This window comes from Podarcis raffonei, chromosome 3 (assembly GCF_027172205.1).
Source record: "Podarcis raffonei isolate rPodRaf1 chromosome 3, rPodRaf1.pri, whole genome shotgun sequence".
Lineage (NCBI taxonomy): Eukaryota > Metazoa > Chordata > Lepidosauria > Squamata > Lacertidae > Podarcis > Podarcis raffonei.
Genome location: NC_070604.1, coordinates 737,418 through 758,544, shown reverse-complemented (window position 1 = coordinate 758,544; position 21,127 = coordinate 737,418). Strand labels below are relative to the sequence as shown.

The 21,127-nt window shown below is 44.0% G+C and overlaps 1 protein-coding gene across 3 annotated transcripts in view; it reads right to left on the bottom strand.

Moving 5' to 3' along the window:
- Positions 1-1,337: 1,337 nt before the first annotated feature.
- The window catches only part of COL4A2 (collagen type IV alpha 2 chain), a 170,191-nt gene continuing 150,401 nt past the window's right edge, over positions 1,338-21,127 (bottom strand). For 2 of the 3 annotated variants that reach the window (XM_053380243.1, XM_053380244.1), the window contains 10 exons: positions 19,823-19,894; positions 19,509-19,634; positions 17,443-17,559; positions 15,404-15,565; positions 15,216-15,314; positions 11,581-11,727; positions 10,656-10,772; positions 9,425-9,616; positions 6,244-6,530; positions 1,338-3,676 (listed from right to left, as the gene is read on the bottom strand). In XM_053380243.1, coding sequence (XP_053236218.1) covers positions 3,422-3,676; positions 6,244-6,530; positions 9,425-9,616; positions 10,656-10,772; positions 11,581-11,727; positions 15,216-15,314; positions 15,404-15,565; positions 17,443-17,559; positions 19,509-19,634; positions 19,823-19,894 — 1,574 coding nt within the window. In that variant the 3' untranslated portion in view covers positions 1,338-3,421. The remainder of the gene's footprint in view (positions 3,677-6,243; positions 6,531-9,424; positions 9,617-10,655; positions 10,773-11,580; positions 11,728-15,215; positions 15,315-15,403; positions 15,566-17,442; positions 17,560-19,508; positions 19,635-19,822; positions 19,895-21,127) is intronic. The other variant, XM_053380245.1, reaches the window with a different exon arrangement.

Genomic DNA, 21,127 nt, shown 5'->3' with positions numbered 1-21,127 from the left:
TTTAAGACTCTAGCCTTACTCCACCTCTTCCTCTGTTCCTTCCTCCTCTGGGTCCGCCTGCCCGTCGGGGTCTCACCCTTCCTAGACTCTTCTGACGCTGAGTCCCCTGACTCTTCCCCCTCCCTCCTTCGGGCTTTAGGACCTGGCTCCCAATCCGGGTTTTCTGCTGTCCCGCGCTCCTGCACATTTGAACTTGGCGCGCGCAGCCTCCCACTTTCCTTCTGACCGTTACACTTGTGTCACTGCTCCCTCCTTCGGGGAGGCTATCTGGACCTGACCTCCCCTCCGTTTCCCCACTTTCCGATGGGGGCGTGGTCAGCCCTGACTCATCTTCTCTCCCCGCTGGAGGAGATGCTGGTCCTGACTCATGTGACTCTTCCCCCCCACTGCGCTCTGGTGGGGGAGCTGGTCCTGATCCTCCGCTGCTCCCTTGGGAGTCCCCGCTGGCCCCTTGCTTCTGGTGCGTCCCCCCTGGGACCCCCCCTTGCCCTTACCATAGGCGCCCCCTTCTGGGAATCTTCTGATTCGCTGGAGAAGCTCATGGAATCTCTCGGGTCACTGTCATACTCCCCTACGCTCCCCTCGGATTCCTCTCCTTCGCTCTCTATTTGCTCTCTCCCCTGTGCTTCTGCTCCTGAGCCTCTGACAGCGCTGTCCGGAGACACTTCCGGGTCACGTGGCCAGCGTGACAAAGCTGCATCTGGCGAGCCAGCGCAGCACACGGAAACGCCGTTTACCTTCCCGCCAGTAAGCGGTCCCTATTTATCTACTTGCACCTGGGGGTGCTTTCAAACTGCTAGGTTGGCAGGCGCTGGGACCAAGCAACGGGAGCGCACCCCGCTGCGGGGATTCGAACCGCCGACCTTTCGATCGGCAAGCCCTAGGTGCTGAGGCTTTTACCCACAGCGCCACAAAGGCTTATACCCAGAACAAACTTAGTTGGTCTCTAAGGTGCTACTGGACATTTTTTCTCCCGACTGCGTCAGACCAACACAGCTACCTACTTGAATCATATATATCATAAAGACACCAGTCTCCAACATCCCTCATTCCAAGGAAATCAAACCTGGAGTAAGTGCCTGGAACCCCTGGAATCTTGCACCACTTGGAGTTTGGCATGGTGTACAACAATATTTACACACACAAGCTAAATGTGCTCATTGGCTAGATTGTGAAAACAGTAGTAAAACCCCTATGGCTTGGTGGGTTTGGAAGTGCTAGGCTTTCATGCTGAAATGCTTTCCTTTCTTTTGCTAAACTCAAGCCTAGTGTGTTTGTTTCATCATATGAGATTATTTATGGCTTAAACACTGCAATAAGTCCAAACACAATAAATACAATGTTAAAATACAATCTTTTATTCATTATACAAAATCAAAACTCATTGATCACTATTTGTCCTGTAGGATTTGCCAAATAATTGCCCAGAACCACAACTGCATTGTTAGAATCACACAGTAGTGTGGAAAGTGGTGCGTTCTAAGCTCTCTCCAGATGAATGTTTTTTGCATATGTGTTCTGCAACATATTGATGCAGTGAATTAGTACTGAACTCCTTATGCATCAGTCTGCTTTCTTAGTCTTGCTGTCTAGAGGGGCACTCTGGTGGTACAGCACAAGCAAAGCGGAGCAAACACACACAGACGCCCAAACCTATGTAATAAGGAAAGCTACAGGATTTCTGAAGAAAGCTGTGGGACATGCACCTGTTGATAATGAAGCAATGTGTCCACCCTGGAACTTCTGTAGGCACTGAAAGCAGAAGAGTACTGAAAGCAGAACGGTGTACAACTGCCTCAGTCATGGATGTGTAATAAACAGGATCTCTGTAGAGGCCCTAACTCTCCTTGGGTGGAGAAAATTGTGCCATTTGCACAATTTGCTTCCTCCTTCCATCTGCTCGCACCTGGGAGCAGTGGAGGAAAAGACTGGCAGCAGAAACTTAAGCATGAGTATTCAGAAGTCCCTCTTGGGTACAATGGGAGAGAGCATGTTGTTTTGAATTGAAGCCTGATCGACTCCAGGGAAGGAGCTCAAAGGCACCTTCTTGAGCCTTATGGTCACCTGGGAGCAGCAGCGATAAAGGGAACATTTTCTTATGTGTCCGGTAGCATGGCTGAAGAAAGCCTTGCTGGTATCTAACTTCCTGCAGCAATACTGAGAGACAACTAAACTCTGCACTTGGTGCAGTGCACCTGTTGGTTGAATTTTGGGGCTCAGTGAGCACAACATATATTTTATTTAAATTATTTAATTTATATGTTATTCTTCCCAAAGGAGCTCAGGGCAGGCTACAATCCCACATTTGGTCCAAGATGTCAAAAAGTTTGGTGTGTTACCTGTCAAAAGCAACAGAACAAAAGTTCTGTAAGCTATAGAGACAATTATGCATATGAAGCAATATATTGTTTAATAAAAGCATTTAGGTGGAAAAATTTGGCCCTGAAATGAAGTTGTAACATAAATACAACAAGTAGGTGCAGGTTTAAAGTTCTATTGATGTTGGTGGCTCTGAAACATGCCTAACTCCTGGCTGAATTGAAGCCAAAGTCTTACAGATGAAAGTCTTACAGAGGCAGAGCGCAACTTCTATTTTCATCATTTTTATGTTCCAAAATGGTACTTAAACTTCAGCTCTTTGAGCCGATTCCCATGTACGTTTGCACATCCATCTTAATGTATGGTTACTATTCAATGACTATGAGCTGTTTTCAGTGGTTAAGTATACAGTAAAAATGCATAAAAACCCATTTAGTGCTGTAAATCAGACCTAGGTAAAGGTAAAGGGACCCCTGACCATTAAGTGCAGTCATGAACGACTCTGGGGTTGCGGCGCTCATCTGGCTTTACAGGCCAAGGGAGCCGCCGTTTGTCTACAGACAGTTTTTCAGGGTCATGTGGCCAGCATGACTAAGCTGCTTCTGGTTCAACGGAACACCGAAACCAGAGCAGCGCACGGAAACGCCGTTTACCTTCCCGCCAGAGTGGTACCTACTTATCTACTTGCACTTTGACATGTTTTCAAACTGCTAGGTTGGCAGGAGCAGAGACTGAGCAACAGCAGCTCACCCCGTAATGAAGATTCGAACCGCCGACTTTCTGATCGGCAAGTCCTAGGCTCTGTGGTTTAGACCGCAGCACCACCTGCATCCAAAATCAGACCTAGTGGGCAGCAGATGTGTTAGGAAATTATATCCTGCCAGTTTTTTTAACTCTGAAAAGCACCTTTTTGCAACAATAAAAACTACTTAGAAAATTATGGGAATGAAAGCAGAACCAACTTGGTTGTAAACCATTGCAGTGGTTTGTTCTTTCAGATAAATGGTGATCAACTGATATTTCAATTTTTGAGGTAACAAAGTTAAAGAAGCACCAACAAGATTTGTTCCTTGCCATTGCAAGATGACTTACTTTTTTTTTTTTACAAATTTTTCATACACACTTGGCATCGGCTGATGTGTGTTCGGATGAGTCCAGCCTTGAGTGTATCTGCTGAAGGGGAGTGTTGAAATTGATTGTCAATGGTGGTAAGCCAGAAACTGTATTTGTTTGCAAAGTAGTGGCAGGTTCCCTGAGCACCGTTGCATTCGATGAATGGTGTTGCTCGGAAGTCTTCCAAACAGCTACCTGGAGACACTAGTGACTGTCCACCACCTTCGGCACCAGCTGCAGTGTGCTAGGAGAGACCAGGTAGGAGGCTCAAATACAAGATAAGAGAAGTATATACAGTGGTACCTCAGCTTACATACGCTTCAGGTTACAGACTCCACTTACCCAGCAATAATACCTCGGGTTAAGAACTTTGCATCAGGATAAGTACAGAAATCGTGCTTCAGCAGCGTGGTGGCAGCGGGAGGCCCCATTAGCTAAAGTGGTGCTTCAGGTTAAGCAGAGTTTCAGGTTAAGAACGGACCTCCGGAATGAATTAAGTACTTAACCAGAGGTACCACTGTAATCTGTACTAGCACCATCATTGACTTGAGTGACTGGTTCTACAGGACTCTTTTTTTGTCTCTTACGCTTCTAACGTCTATATGAAACTGCTGAGTGAGAACAGATATTTAGGGGGGGTGACACCACCCTCTTAATTGGAGTCAGGTAAAATTGTAGAAGTGCTGAATCTAGAATCAATAATGGACTGGATAAAAGCTGATAAAATGAAACCCAATCCAGAAAAAAATTAAGAGATTCTCAGTAGGTAGCCCATTTGGTCAGGGTCCAATCCTCTCTCTTGCAACTGAATGAATAAAACAACTATAAAGGCCACCAACAAAGGGGGGGTGGCGGCGACACATCTGCACAAGCAAATTGTATCCGGACACATTTGCAGATACACTTTACCAAGGGAAATTCCTCCAGTGCTTCTTGAAAAATCTGCTTGAGACTACTCTGTGGGAACTGGAAGAGACGTAGTTGCAAGATCTTTCTTCATTAAGTATTGAGATAAATTTCCCTTAATATACAGAATTATTAAGAATGAGTGAGCAACCAATATACCAATATATTTCAGCGTTGTGAGAATCAGTGTGAGAAAGCTGTAAGATCTGGCCCTTCCTCTTGCTATGAAAATGTGTTTAAAATGTATCACGTCACCTGGTGACTGGCATAGCTCATGGGGAACACTAGTCCCCCGTTGCCCCCGTTCAAGCAGTTTCCCTGTCTTCCTGTGCATTTCTGAGTGCAATTCAAGGAAATGATGTTAACAGTGTTAACTGTGATCTCAAGCCAAAGAGGGCTTTCAGAGTATCCCACACAAATACAGAAGATCTGGTGAGGCCCTTCTTCAGGTTCCTGAGATCTGATGCCAGAATCCAGGGATGGGTGAAAAGGCTGCTGGTCCAGTGCTAGAAGAAGCCAGGCATGCCTTTCCTGTGTTTTCCATTTACTGAAGATGGCAGCACTTTTTTTCTACTGGGGACAAAGGGGGCTGCAAGTTCAATTCTCTGCTGCCTGGTGGAAAAATATATTCCTAGAATTGTCTAAAATAAAAATAAATAAAAATAAATTGTGAGGAACTAAGAAGATCTTCAAAGGAACCTCCATTGCTTGGAACTCCTTCTTGGCACCCAACTTCCTGCTAATAGAACAAAAGTGGGCTTTGCTGTTCACCTGGATTCTGCCTGCAGAATGTGGGAACCTCTCCTTGATTTCTCACAGTGCCAAAAATGGGTCATCTCTGGTTGCGCCCCATTTGAAGGGGGGGCAGGAGCGGTAAATGCCCCCTTAACTTTGCATGTAGTTGCAGATGTTTTTGCTCCCTAGCCAGCTGTGTTTGGATACGTCAATAGCAGAATTCTGGGCATGTGAAGGTATTGAATTGTACTGCTCCTGTTTTTATTCTCTGGTATTTATTGGAATTTATTCAGATTTATCCTGCTGTTCTGATTTTTATATGGTTTACTTTCTGCTATTATATATTTACATATCTTCCTGAACTGACTTTCATAAGAGGTGAGTTATAAAAATAATTAAACAAGTAAAGTAAGAATCAAAGGGGGCTGGGGAACTCCTATATTTTAGATGCACATAAAAGTTACTGAGGGAGAAATTGAGATGTTCAGATTTCAGCATATCCGCATCAGCAAAATCTGGGAAATGCTAAGATAAATCATAACTCTATAGCTGAAGTTCACTGTAGCCCTTGGAATATATGTACATGATTTAAACGTGATATCTTCTTGGACACAAGCTATACTTAGCATTTTAGGTAAGTTATAGTACTTTGGCAAATGATTCATTTGTCACATTCCTGTATATGTGGGTTGTGATCCACGCCATGAAAAGCAGCTCAGTACAAACCCTTTTCTACCATGTACTCCACAAAAGGCACTCTCAATTATAGTAATATTTTTTATCACCATAGCAGAGAACTTGGGCAATCAAATTGTTATCTTTAGATGCCTCAGGGGTCACTTCAGCAACTTTTGGTTTCCAGTTTGGTTTTAACATTGCTATTGGTATAATAATAATAATAATAATAATAATAATAATAATAATAATAATAATTTCTACCCCGCCCATCTGGCTGAGTGAGAATCTCTTTCTTCCACTCAAACACTGAATGTTTCTGTTCATGAAACATCCCCCTTCTCGGTCCTGCTTGGAAGAGCTGCTTCTTGCTGTGCCAACTTCCAAAGTGTACTTACTGCACAGGTTAGTTGGCTGTCAAGTGGGAAGGGAAGGCATGCATATAGAGGTATATTTTAAAATCTTTGTTTCACAATCAAGAAAAGAAGCAAATACCATGAGGAAGGAATAGCCGATCCACAAGCTGCGCCATCCTTCAGGACAGTGTGGAATAGTGACATCTTGGCTGTGAATGGCAATGGCAACAGCCGGCGCTTCACAGACGGAGCAACGGCTGATATAAGGCCGGATTTCTTCTTCTTGCACAGGCATCATTGGAAGAGGGGCTGTTGTTGAGAGCCAATAAGACTTATCATTGCGACTTGCATAATAGCAGACGTCCCCAGGATTGCAGTAAAGAAAAGGCATAGTGCTGAATCGAGTCAAACATGAACCAGCTAGACCTGAAAAAGTAAAACACAAACCTTCATTAGTTCTGGTTTTAGATAATACATTTATGGTTCTAGCCAAAGGCCATGACAAACTTGTAGCAACAGTTTTTGGCATCTGTCTCTCTCAAGAGAAAATGGAGTGCACCTCTGGGAGTAAAGTCAAACCACTGCATTGGCAGCACCAAAGTGACCTCCCTTGGGAACAACCCTGGGCCGCGTGTGTGGAGAGGTCCTGGGCTGCCCAGATGACAAGCCCCCTCCTTGGCCTCACTGATGGGGTCCAAAGGAAAGCAGAGCAGTATGTTTGGTTGGCTAAAGGAGTTGCCAGAAGGAGGCATACAAGGCACCATCCAATGGCCTTAGGGACTCCACTCTGGATTTTTGCAGGGTTTACTCTTTAGCCTTTTCTTCTCCCGAAGATATTCCACAAGGCAGCAGAGGGTTAGTATCAGAGTAGTCCTTCTAGGTGGGCTCCCTTCCCAGACTGACAATCCCCATCTGCCCCTCACTTTCCTCTACAGCATGTGCAGAAACTGCTTTCTTGACTATTGGACCAACCATTGGTCTTGTCTGCTCAATCCACCGGAGCCTGTCTTTGAATGCAGGGGAAGTCCCTAACTCACTGAGAGTTTGAGACGCATCAGCTCCCCTCACCTGGTTTAGCTGACCAGGCAAAGGCATCTCCCTGGCATTGTGGCCACTGTCCCATGCTGACAGCTTCTAGGAGCCACAGGTGAGAGCTGAGTGCAGGGTGGGGATGAAAGGTAGGCAAACTAACCCAGAAGGAGCATGATGTGTCCCCAGCAGAGGTACTACAGCCCCCCCAACAGCCCATACAATAGTATTAATAAAATAATCCTGAACATATATCCATAATATAAGCCAACATCCATGATGTAAGAGAGAAGATACCAGAGACATCAACAAGCTTAAATCTAGCTTGATTTAAAATTAAACCTCAAAATCACTAAAACAACAAAGCAATTTTATCTAGCTCCTTTTTCCTGATTCCCTCCCCCCGCCAGTACAAACGAGGGCCACTCTCTGTGTTACAAAGCTATTACTGTCTCTCAAAAGAAACTGAACCACTTCTGCCAGGGTGTACCTGCTTGCTTATGTGAACAAAGATTTCAGGAAGTGATCTCTTGGGTCTCTGTGTAAGGGGCAGACTAACAGATAACGAGTGATGTCTTCCACCTGAGGTTGACCACAAATACAAAGTCTGTCTGTGGGATCTTGTTATAGTGGTCACCAAGACTGCAGTGGGCATCAGCTGGAAATGCAGCTCAATAAAGGCATTTTTTAAGGACTCTGGCTAGAGTTTTAACTATTTTTTGTGCTTTTATCTTGCATTTTTATCTTGTGAACTGCTCTGAGATCTTCTGATGAAGGGTGGCATATAAATATAGTAAGTAATAAGTAATAAATTAGAGTTTGGTCAGATAACTAGCTCTGAAATGTTCCGTGCTCTGGAGCAGATACTAACAAGAAAATACTTGTTTCTAATTAGTTGCAGGACCTCTTGGATTCTCTCCAGAAGAGCCAAAACCTTCATTAGTGTCTCTCTGTAATTTGTTCTGAAAGTTTAACTCTCAGGTAGGTTCATTACAACTAGAACAGAGGCCAACAGAAACCTTAAGAGGCTGGGGGAGGCCCTTCATAATACTTTAATTGCTAAGCAAAACCCCAGTTTCAAAGAGTACATTTTTCAATTCACCACTTCTGAAATCACTATGATGTAATGGATTCTATTGGTTTCTGGTGCTCTGATTCCGGATACTTTATTCTGAGTCCATATCTAAAGACTTCAAAGTTCTTGGCCACATGATTTTAATGATACTTTTCTGGTCTCTGGATTCTAAAGAAGTAAGAGTGTTATGAGTGATTCTGGTAAGATCATTTCTGCTATGCCAGGTGTTGGTGCAATTCCATTAGGTTAGGTACACCCCACACATTCAAAGCACCCCTCCCAAATAATCCTAGGAACTGTAGTTTGTTAAAGGTGCTGGGATTTGTTGCATTGTGAACTACAATGCCCAGGATTCCTGAAGGAGAGGGCGTGCTTTGAATGCATAGTGTTTCTGCAGCCTGACTGTTGCACATCCATATTTGCACTCCATTAGATGGCACCTGCGGATGAGAATAGCAACAAATGCAGACAAGCTATTTCCATTTGCCCCTCATTTCTGCCCTCTTCTGAATGGTGCAATGGCCTTCTGTTAGCAACTTCTGCCAGTGCTGTAATGACACATCCATGAAATTGTGCCATCCTGATGTATTAGCAGTTGAGTGTGCTTTGCTAGAATGCGAGTGATGATGCTCCCTCTTGACTGCATTTCTCTTGGTGCAATACCCCAAAGGGGGGGGGGAATTAGCTATTTGAAAACAGGGTGATGATCCTCTTTGGGGATAAGACTGTTGAAGAGCTAACAGCAAACCACAGACTAAAAAAGAATTCCACATAGTTGCCCTTTCTCTTTTCTCCCATCTTTCTTGAACCATTACATCTGCCGCTGTTTTAAAAAGAAATAATTTTTATTTTAGTCCAGCATTATACCAGTATAAACAGTATAATACCACTTGCATTTAAGAAGGAATTGAAACTACTGGCATGTTGAAAGCACTTACACATGCTACTGGGCTTTGTGCTAAGAATGTTGCTTTCTCGAATTATTAAACTGAATAGGACAGAAAAGCCAAGTCTCTCTGATAGATCTGTGGTTTTCTCCTCTCTCTGTATTATGTATGATAAATTTATGCTTGTACCTAACATCTCAAAATAGCTTTTCTTCATCCACATATGTAATTTCTATCAGTTGCCTGAAAATTATTGGTTAGGTTTAAAATGCAGTTTGTTTTTGTTTTTACAAAACCATGTGAAGAATACTCAGCTCATAAATGCATACCTAGATCCTGATTGTGTGCCTTATCTTGTCCTTCAAAGTAGAGCAAGCTGTATCCACTCCAGAGTTTGCTCATACCCACTGGACACATGGGCTCTTGATCCGCCTGGCTGTGCTTCACCAAAAGATATCCCATATTGATGCTGCGGCCGGGCATACCTGGCAGCCCAGGAGTACCTGGGTCACCAGCTGCACCTGTGGAGAGGAAAAGGGAGCTTAAATGTTGCAGGAAGTAAACTGACTTAAAGGTTTCACTGCTTATGGAAATAATTCCATAGGAACCTCCATCTGCTCAGTGCTGAATAAACCAGGAGAAGAGGTTAGGTGTTCACAGCTACTAAGCTGAAGCCATTTTTACAGCAGCTCTGACATCTGATGATAAAAGTGTTTGCTTTATGTGCATATAAACCCTCCTCAGTGTCACCTGACATCATGTAGTCCTCTTCGACCCTTTTGGCCTGTAGGGCTGGGTGCCGTGTGGCTGAATATTCTCAAGTCAGTAGCTCTTATCATCTTGCAAGTTTTCCATATGCCGGGAGTTTAAGTGGGGAACAGTAACAGAATGACTCTTACTCTCCTGCCACAACTTTGAACTGAACTGTGGCAGTTTTGGCGGCGGGGGGGGGGGGCTATATCTCCCACAGATCCATGTCAACAAATTACATTTTGATTTCATTCTGCCCTGTTACCTTATCCAATTCTATTGCAAAGCACAAGATCTTCACTGCATGCATTGTGGTCTTCCATGCTGGAGTTGTCCCTAAATGAGGCTGACAACAAAGGGGTTCACCACTTTGTGTTTCCTTTTCGGGGAGGTACAGGGGCGCCCCCATGGTTAGGAATGGGAACTGTGAGCCAGGCACTGTAGGATACACTGAAATGCATTTGTTTGGGGTTTATTCTTAAATCCAGGTACTTCTAAAGCTATAAACTGAAAATGGGGCCCCTTTTGTTTAGGAGAGAAGGTGGAACGCCTCTTCCAAAATGATGCCCTGCTGCACAACTACTAACAAAGTAAACTTTTTATTTTTAGAATGACTGTTTCCCCCTCATATGCAAATTTTTTTTGCAGATTTGGTTAACAATCAAGGCTATGATCCAGTGCCACTTACCTGGGAATAACATCTGAGTAAACATGCATAAAATTGTGCTGAAAACTCATATAATTAGTTGATGTAAATTTATTTTCAAATGAGCGAAAAGGGGGGGGGGGAGACCCAAGACAAGTATTTACCTTCAAAGCCCCCTGGGCCCTGCAGTCCTGTTCTCCCTTGATCACCTCTGAAGCCTGGAGCTGCAGGTATTCCCCCTCTTCCTTGCAGTCCTTGTTTACCCATGGGGCCTCTAGAACCTTGAAAGTAAATTTAAAAAGAATCATAATCCATACCATGTTGTAAGATTTTCATGAGGAACAGAGTCCATTCAAGCTCTCTGAATACTAGATGTGCAGATAGGAAGCCCAGATAGTCATGTTTTTATGAAGAAGTCAGGAGCAAAGTGACTTGCATGCAGAAATGGTTGAATAAGGATGGAGTAGGCACATATTATTTGAAGGAAGAGGAAACCATCCTATTCAGGCCTCTTGGTCATCAACAAGAGCAATGCACCTATGGCAAATACCTCTGACTTCAATTATGGCATACATGTTTGGAATGAGGGTGGAATTGCCTACAGATTTCAGTCTTATCAGGGACAGGGATAGGCGATACAGTTGTACCAGAATGGGATATGGAGAAAGAAGAAAAGATTGGATGTGTTTTATTTGTCTAAAGCTCAGAAGGACAGGTCAGAAAGTACTAGGCATCATTTCCGAAGCTTGGCATGCCAGCAAATCAACACTAAGCTTGAGTCATGAGCGGCCAGTTATCACATAATGGTTCGTCTCCCCTCAGGGAGGTACTTCTGGAATGACTCCAAAGTGGCAGAAATATGAAAAGTATTGGTACAGAGTTGTACATTCATGGGGAGTTTTCAGTTAGGTTCCCCAAAGTCACCAACTAAATTTCTGTGAGCCCCTGACCTGATTTGGATAATTACTGAATGAGCCTTCTTCATTAAAATTCCAATTTATTGGGAGAAAATGTTATATGCAAAACAGGATTGGGCCATGAAAAACAGCCTTAACTCACTAAGGCCATTTTGCATATCCATGTTCCTACCTGGAGATCCTGGTGGGCCTTGAGGACCCATCTCGCCCAACGTGCCAGGAAGCCCTCTGTTTCCAGGAGCACCTGGGCTCCCTTGTTCTGAAACCAGTTTAGGAAGGACAGGAGGCAGTCCAGGGGAACCTGGAGGTCCCTGAAATCCTGAAAGTTAAAAATGCACAACAAAGTAACAGACATACTATTCCACTTGCCCTGGGCGCTCTTTCTTGTTAGTTGACCCAGGAGCTCATTGCTCATGTTCGAAAGCAGTGTTTGAAACCCCCATTGTTCTAGGCGCATTTTGCGACAGGGAATTTCTTCAGCGTGAGCTGTTTCTGAGCTCTGGGAGCAGTACTGTGCCTAAGATTTCAGATTAAAACTGCAGAGTGGAAGGAAAGGAGGACCTTTTTCTGCCTCCTCACTTCCAGCTACTCTCTGAAGATTGGAGAAGAGAGAGACCCTCTGAAGAATATTAGGGGGGTGGGCAGGGGAAGGACTAGACCATGTGAAAAATGAAATAATACTTTAACTGCAGTTCATTCATTTTCAGCTTTGTATTCTTGTTATAAAAAGTGTGCCTAGACATTCTGTAGTTGTGCCCATACCTTAGGTTTAAAGTGCCATTTAGCTCCTAGCTTTCATATCTCAGTTTCTAACACTGGTTAGAAGCAGTGGTGGTGTCATGGCAGACTTGGACATGGAGTTCAGCAGAGTAAGTAGGAGGCCTTTAAACCAGAATCTATGTCAGATTTCCTCAAACTTGGCCCTCCAGATGTTTTGAGACTACAGTTCCCATCATCCCTGACCACTGGTCCTGCTAGCTAGGGATCAAGGGAGTTGTAGGCCAAAAACATCTGGAGGGGCGAGTTTGAGGAAGCCTGACATAGATTCTGATCTATGTTAAAAACTGGCCCAGAGGAGAAGCACACAGTGGCAGAGCAGTGGGATCTCTCCTCCCAGGAGAGCACTGGTCATTATGCTGTGTCCAAACCCTCTGTTGCCTCCTGCCAATGGAGAGCCTGATTCCTCTGGCCCTGTGGCTCCTTCGTGCCAATGTGAATCTCTGGTGGGAAGAGCAGAACAAGGTGACATTGGTAGACTATGTGGAACCTCTCTGGTGAGCCTACCATCTCCTAACTCAATCCCTAGCTTCCTGTACCCCTTCTTTGACTGTTTGTTAAATTGTAAAATTAAGGCCCCAGGTTAGAATTGATCCATGGCTGACATCACAGTTACTATTTTTTTATTACCTTCCTATTAGACCAGGAAAGGGATGCGGGTGGCGCTGTGGGTTAAACCACAGTGCCTAGGACCTGCCAATCAGAAGGTCGGTGGTTCGAACCCCTGCAACGGGGTGAGCTCCCGTTGCTTGGTCCCTGCTCCTGCCAACCTAGCAGTTTGAAAGCACGTCAGAGTGCAAGTAGATAAATAGGTACCACTCCGGCAGGAAGGTAAACGGCGTTTCCGTGCGCTGCTCTGGTTCTCCAGAAGCGGCTTAGTCATGCTGGCCACATGACCCGGAAGCTGTACGCTGGCTCCCTCGGCCAGTAAAGCGAGATGAGCGCCGCAACCCCAGAGTCGGCCACGACTGGACCTAATGGTCAGGGGTCCCTTTACCTTTACCTTTATTAGACCAGGAAGGGAAGGACTTTGTAAACCAGTTACATAGACATCCTGACCCTGAGACTGCAAAATTGTTTTTTTTAGTGTTTGCTTTGTTTTCATTTTTATCATTAACAACCATCACCCTCCCTTGATGTCAGGCATTCAAACAGTTGCCTCTCGCCTTAGCAACCAGGGATCCCCCAAAGACCTCAATTCCCTAGACAGGAACCTTCCTCCCTTTCTTCTCCTTCTTCTCTTCTCTTTCTTTTCTTCACTATCACTTGCTGTTGCACTACATCACACCTGAGCCTCGCAGAAATAAGGGCAGAGAGTGACTCCCTGCTCCTCTCTGGCAAGTCCATCTACTGGCAATCCTTTTTCTCCCCCTCTGTCTCAGCTCTTCCGAGGGAAGCCCTTCTCCTACTCTTCCTTAGCTTCACAGGGCAGCCCACTTATCTCCTTCTGCATCATCCTGACACTCCTAACACCTTGACAGCTGCTGCTTCATTTGTCCCTTCTTTTTTTTGTCCCTAACTCTGTCATTCCAGCCTGTCATCTAGGGATTTAGCCAGTCTTTATCCTCGCTCGCTCCCTCGCTCCCTCCCTCCCTCCCTCACACACTCATTCTTTCCTTCCAAGCTTGACCATGTCTCCCTTTCTTGGGAAGACCTGATCTCTCCCCCCCCCCCTTGCTGTACTCTGGTCTTCTGCCTTGGCTCTCTCACCTCAAAACCTCCTTTCCCCTTTCCCTCACTCACTCTTCATAGACCTCCAGCAGATCTAACATGACCCTCCAGGCCTCCCCATTTGGCCCGTGAAACAGTTTTCAGGAAGCCCCACCCACCTGCCCCTTAGCTGACATCATAGAAGGCAACAGAAACAGGCGGGACTTCAAAGGCGCAACCGAAAGCTCCCAGTTGTTCCTCTGAAGCAGCAAGGTGCACCTTTAATGCTCCAGCATGTCTTCCATCAACTGGATGGAAAGGCATTTCTTCTTCAAACAATGCTGATTACTTTGTTGCTGTCAGGCCAAGCTGTTTTAATTTCTGGTTCCAAATGTGTTTTGATGTATTTTTATTATTGTTTCTAACTTGTTTGTTTTTATTACTTTGTATTTATAATGTTGGTTTCGAATGCTGTAAGTTGCCTTGTACCTTGATTTTGCAGCCTCCAGTTGCTCCTGTTTCCCACCCTCCCGCCCTTTAAGGTTTCGTTCCTTGACCTTGCTATGGACCTTGGTTGGTCACCGTTGAGGGGCCTGGTAGGAATTTTTTCCACTTGGCAAATTGGCATCGGCCACTTGGTTTTTCGCCTACCTCATAGCAAATGGTCACAACTTTCTTGGTATTGGCAGTTAGGCATTGGTATTGGTATTGTTATGTAGATGGAAGAGGGGAGGAAGCGCCATCACCTGCCCCACATATTGAAGGGTAGTCCGATAAAGGATTCCGGGGGGCGTGGCCCTGTCTGAAGCCTATGGAGGTGAGGGCCTAAGGCACGCCCCCGAGCGGTGACCGCGGGGGAGTTCCTAGTTGATGTGCATCAGCAGGACTCCCCCTACTGGTGGTAACCCTTCCCGGACTTCAAGCGGATGGGCTGAAGCCAGATATAGTCGGTTAGGACCAATGCCTAAGCCAATACCACTCATCACCTGTAACCAACAAAGTTGTGGCCTTATTTAGCCCATTAACCTTAATAATTGTGTCATGTGTCTTTATTTCCACCGGGGGGGGGCGGGGACTCGTCACGTAAATAGCTATATAAAAAATAAACCTAAGGAGGCTGGAAGAAGAAGCATTTGAAGGTGCACTCCCACCCGCTGATCAGCTGATTGTGGAAAGGGTGCATCTGGCTCAAGGCTTTCAAATGCCCCTCTCATGTTTCACTTTCAAATTTCTGCTGAGATTTGGAGGAGAAATGTGGGGTGGGGTGAAAGCCCCTCTGAAAGCCCAGTGGTCTGCGGTGTGTTTTGGTCTATAAAATGCAATAGCTTTTGAAGATTTATAAACACTGCATGAACTGGCATAGTAGAAATAGTTACTCACCAGGAAATCCTCGGTCTCCTTTGGGTCCAGTGGGGCCAAAGTCACCAGGCGTTCCCAATATGCCAACAAAACCCATGACTCCTTGTTCCCCTTTATATCCTTCAAGGCAAAACAATGGTATGGTGTTACTGCATGCCTGCTTAATCTGTTTTGGTAGCTGCTCTTTATACTAGGTTTTTCCATCATACCTTTTGCCCCAGGGAACCCTGGAATTCCAGGTCTCCCATCTGCGCCATGGTCTCCTCTAAGTCCTTTTGAACCATCTTCTCCAATTATGCCGATCTGCCCCACTTCTCCTTTGCTTCCAGGTGGAGCAGCTATTCCTGGTGGTCCTGGTGGTCCTGGGTAGCCTACAATATATACACAAAGATTAAAACTTGGGACTGAAAAACCACATAGGCAACATGTTTGGGGGCCTGTCTTCTCCTGATTGTAGCAAGTTAATGTAGAGCTGAATTAAATTGAAGGTGCAGCCTACCTGCAGCATCCGTGTCAATAAGTAAGAGGAAAAGATGGGCAAGCTGTGAAATGGCATTTCTGATGGTTGGAGAGCAGTTTACATCACTTTTCCAGACAAAAAGCTTTTCCTTGGGGTAGCTTCCAATGCTACAATTCTATGAGTCTACATCTGTGTATCTGGTTATTCCCTGTATTCCTTCTGATAGTGCCTTCTGAATACAGTGTCTCTGAAGCTTCTGCTTTTATCAGTTGCTGCTTTGCTCAGAGTGGCTGGGGCAGCCCAGTCAGATGGGTGGGGTATAAGAAATAGAATAATAGCAAAAAATGATTTTTTCATCAGGACAAGACTTGTGCCCTGAACCAAAGCTTGTTCCTAAGAGTAAGCCTTTCATTGGTTTCAAACTCTTGTCTTAATATCAATTTATCCAAACCATGTATTGGATGTATCAATACATCTTTGAATATACATAGCTCATACATCTCAAATAAATGAAAAAACGAGTCCCTCTTTGCTCCCTTCAGAGACTCCTCTGTGGGGAAGAACATCCCCAACCCTAGTCTGCGCTGTTCAAGCAAATGCTACATAAGGAAAAGCCTTCCCGCAGGGAATGATGGATTGTTCGACCCATGATTGATGTGCCCTCTGGAACAGTGGGGGGGCAATGGAGAAGGGAAAGGGCATCATAAATTTGCATCCTGCTGACAGAACAGTCTTCCATTATAGTGAGGAACACAACTGTATACATGACAAAATGTGTAAATATAGGCAGAAGTTACAAAACTCTATGCATAAGCACCCAGTCCATCCGTGGAGACCCAGGACCAACCAGTTAGAAGCCACATGGTCCCCGTTACTCCCAACAAGTAGCTATATAACCAGATATATGCTACTCTCTGTAATCTATCTTCCACCTCCATTTCTAACTCTGATCTCTCTCTCTCCCCTCCCCACCATACTCTGTTAGTGCAACCCACTAGACCCAACGAACACTAAGGCAAGAGACGCAGAGCGGCCCAGATGGGATGGCAAGGAAACACCTTACAAACCAGAGAAGCAGGAATAGTTAGCTTAGAAGCCGTAGCATTAAATGTGAGGGGGCTAGGGAGCCCTGTCAAAAGAAAACACATTACCTCGTATGAAACCTCACAAGAGATACACAAACCGCTTAAGGTAAAAGATAAAGGTAAAGGATCCCTGGACGGTTAAGTCCAGTCAAAGGTGACTATAGGGTGTGGCAATCATCTCGCTTCAGGCCGAGGGAACCGGCATTTATCAACAGATGACTTTCTGGGACATGTGGCCAGCATGATTAAACCACTTCTGGCACAACAGAGCACCATAAATGGAAGCCAGAGCACACGGAAACGTCGTTTACCTCCCCACCGCAGCAGTACCTATTTATCTACTTGCACTGGTGTGCTTTTGAACTGCTAAGTTGGCAGGAGCTGGGACAGAGCAACAGGAATTCACTTCGTTCCACAGATTCGAACTGCTGACCTTCCGATCAGCAAGCCCAAACTGTCTAAAGGTAGCAAACTCCTAAACAAACCCTGCTTTAGCCAAGAGTGGGTGCCCCCCAGCACAGGAAAAGCATAGTGCTTAGTAGAGACCTAATGCTGAAGCCACAACAATGCTAAAAGACAAAAAGAAAAAGATTCATTTTTGCCAAGGGAACACTCGGTGGCAAAACTAAGGCAGTAGTATCAAAATATCAAGATAAATCTAAAATATCTCTGTATCAACTGAAAGTAGTGGGATTGTGTTTACCTGGCACACCATCCAAACCTGGTGATCCCACATCACCAGGTGCTCCAGATATGTTTGAAACTCCAGGAAGGCCTGGTCTTCCCTCAGGTCCAGGGCTCCCGGGTGAGCCTCTCTGTCCTGCCAGTCAGAAATCAAATAGTTACTCCTGGAGATTGATGCACAGGAAAGCTGAAGCGCACCCTTTGTTAAATATTTTCAAAAATTCTGAGAATATGTTGTTTGTTTTTAACAATACTGTCATTATGGTTGCTTCCCATCACAAGAAATTAAGTTTCACCTATATTCTTGTCTGCAGTTTTTGTTATCATGATTGTGTGTCTTTTTTGCTTTGTATTTTTTCTGGTTTGGTATTATATGTTCATTTTATTTATTGTTTATTTGTATGACGCATAAGTATAAATAAAGTATTTAATAAAAAAAGGGGGGGGGGAGAAATTAAGTTTCACCAAAGCATATTGTTTCTTCCACATGAGATTACTATACATGCAGGTGTTGCTATCAGAACACTCTTTATCCAAAACACTAAGAGCTATCCAAAGACAAAGAATTATACCTAAGCATCGCTACACAAATGCCTGATTCAGATACTTGAACAGAGTTTGCCTGCTCCCTTACTCATTGGTATTTTGCTGGTCGGCAGCAGCTGTGTGGGCAGAAACAATGCAGCAAAAGAGAGACATCAGACAAATCACAGATTAGAAGTGTTCCCATAGGAAATAATGGAAATCATCAGCTTGCTATGTGAGCGCTTGCCTAACAATTTCCTGGGAATGCCTTACGTTCAGAAAGCGGAACCTGCATGTAACTTTGTGGGATGCCAAATAATATAATGGTAGCAAGTGATGTAGGATTACAAATCTTACCAATCTTGTTAACAATATTTTCTTTGATAAGTATAAATTCATATTATAAAGATATTTAAAATTCAGGAGTTCACATTTTCAGATTACAGGGATAAATTGAGCATTCAGTTTTAAATCAGTTGTTAGGAAGCATTTTTATCCCTTTGCATTCCTACTCCTTGCCCTTTACTTTGCTCTGCCCCTCCCCCCCTTCTCCTGGAGTGGAGTTCCTAAGGCGGTTGAGGGGGCCCTGGTGCGTCTCCTTCTGGCAACTCCTGCAGCCAAGCTGGTGCCAAATGTATTGCTCTGCTTTCCTTTGGATTCCACCAGCCAGGCAGAGAGCCACACATTCTGACTTTCATGTGCCTCTACCCTTTTCACACACCAATTTGCCATGAGAGTACTTTCTTAAATGAAACCTATAATTTGTTAAATATATTTTGCTAATTGGTGGTGCCATGTATAAAACCATTGAACTGTAGGGATCAGATGGGATTACCATGAGGAATTATAAAATATACATCAAGCCATCGTGTCCACGATGAAGACATTGTGTTGACTGGGTTTGATATATTGACGATAATTTCTGATTAAATCCCATAAGATTCTACATTCATGCCCTTTTGATGCCCTTTTGCCTCTGCTGCCCATTTCTCCTTGCTCTTCACGAATCACGTACACACTTAGACAGGCAGGCGTCCTGTGTCCTCAAAGACTGGGCAGTTTTGTCTTTGTAGTTTCTAATAGGTAATCTTAGGATGTTAATCTTGGAGCCAGGAAACAGATCTCACATGAAGGTCATAGTGATTGTTGTCCTCCTGGCCATCCTCCTTATCATATATGTATTGCTTGTTTATTACCTTCGGGATTGCCAGATGCACCCCTTTGTAGTTCTCAACTTATTTACCACCCCTTTGTAGTTCTCAAGTTATTTACTACCCCTTTGTAGTTCTCAAGTTATTTACCCCAAAATATATGCATGCTAATTAGTGTTGTAGTGTTACTTTTTCCCCACGTGGGGTTTGATGAAATGCTCAGAGGAAATATGATTGGTTCTTACGAGCACTGTGTAAAAGATTCTTTTGCTAATAAAATGGCCTGGTGAGGGGTGTGGTTTACGCACTTTTCTCCAAAAGCCTTGCTGGTCAAAGCCTCGTGTCTTATTTTAATCAGGGTCCAGTCCTTCCTTTACTTTGCAAACGCAACATTGAACAACAGACTGACCTAGATCTCCTCTTTCTCCTTTCGGACCAGGAGCTCCTCTGCTGCCTTCAATTGGGCTTGGCTCTCCCACGGTACCTTTGTCACCCCAAATACCTGGGAAACCTGGTGGGCCATATCCATCTGGACCTGTTGTGCAAAAACTTAGATAAATTAGTATCACTTTTCCCAACCCGGAAATGGGCATCTCAGCAATGTTCATTTTAAACTATCCTATGCATCCTGTGTGGAAAGCTGAAATGTTTAGACAGATTCTCTAATGAACTTACAATGTAAGATAGCCAACCTCATTAACCATCAACATAATGTGAACATACCTGGTGATCCTGGAAAGCCCTTGGTACTTGGCAAACCATGTAATCCAGTGATTCCTCTGGCGCCAGCAGCACCTGCCAAAAAGCCACCCATTATTTGTTATTCTTCGATCTGATTTACCAAATGTTACAGATTTCTCTGGAGGCACTGTATTTTTTTGAAATGAAACATCTTCATGTGAGCCATTTGCTTTGCACTGATTACTATATCAGAAAAAACTTGCTGTAATTACTTTAAACAATTGTGCTCACTAGGATGCAGCAATTAAAGTATTTCTGCTCCATATGAAATGTTTTGCCTCAAATTTAAAACTTGAGTGTGTTATAGCTCATGAATGACAGTTTGGCTGTTGCTTTTTAAAAACAAATTTCTGACTGGTCAAAACAAAACCATCCTGGAGGCTAAAGCAAGTCTTTACAAGTTTATAGTCTGATTGTCTGATTCACTGACTCTGAGAAAACATTTAAATTGTTTTTATACAGCAGCAACATTTTAGCAATAAGATTATAACAAATATTTCAAAAAGATGAAAATACATTGTTAACTGTACAGCCTTATATAACCAAGACACTTAACTTATGAAGGGTTTATGGCCATAGAGTTAGATATCCTGCCAGGCTTATCTAGGTTGCACTCCCTCGCCTTGGAAGGAAGAGTTACCAAACTTTTCATTCTCGCTGCTTCCCACCAGATGAAGCTTCCAGTAAGGATGTCTAAGCTAAATGCTCCAAGCTTAGAAGGCATGGCTTAAAAAACCCACCTTTGTGCTTCTATACAAATAATTTAGGAACTCTTACTGCTGTATGGAAAAGGCAATGAATATGATCTATGATGTTTTTGTAAGTAAACCATTTTTAACTTACCAAATGTGTGGAGAGCTTTGGAAATGACATAAAACAGGATATTTTAAAGGTCTAATAGCCTATATTTCCACACTTTACTTTGCTGCATGTTTTGTGATTTTGAATCACTGCTGGGGCTCTCTCACCAAAGAGTACTTGCCCCAAACCTGGATCCAGGCATCTTAGGGAATTCTTTTATTAACCAATTGCTAAAAAATCCAACAAGGGTTATGGGCCCAGGGAGGAATATATTTTGTTGATGTTCTAGGATGTAATTTCAGATTTTTAAATGAATTTTTAAAGCCTGGTTTTTAATAGCAGACCCCCCACACCAGTTTTCACAAGGCTTCCTGTGCAAAGCTTTTCATCTTTTGTTCTTCTAAATTCAGGGAATATTATCCCCCCTCCTCTTTCCATCGCATTCCAAAGTAGCTAGGCAGAAAAAGGGTGGGTGTGTTTTTCTGT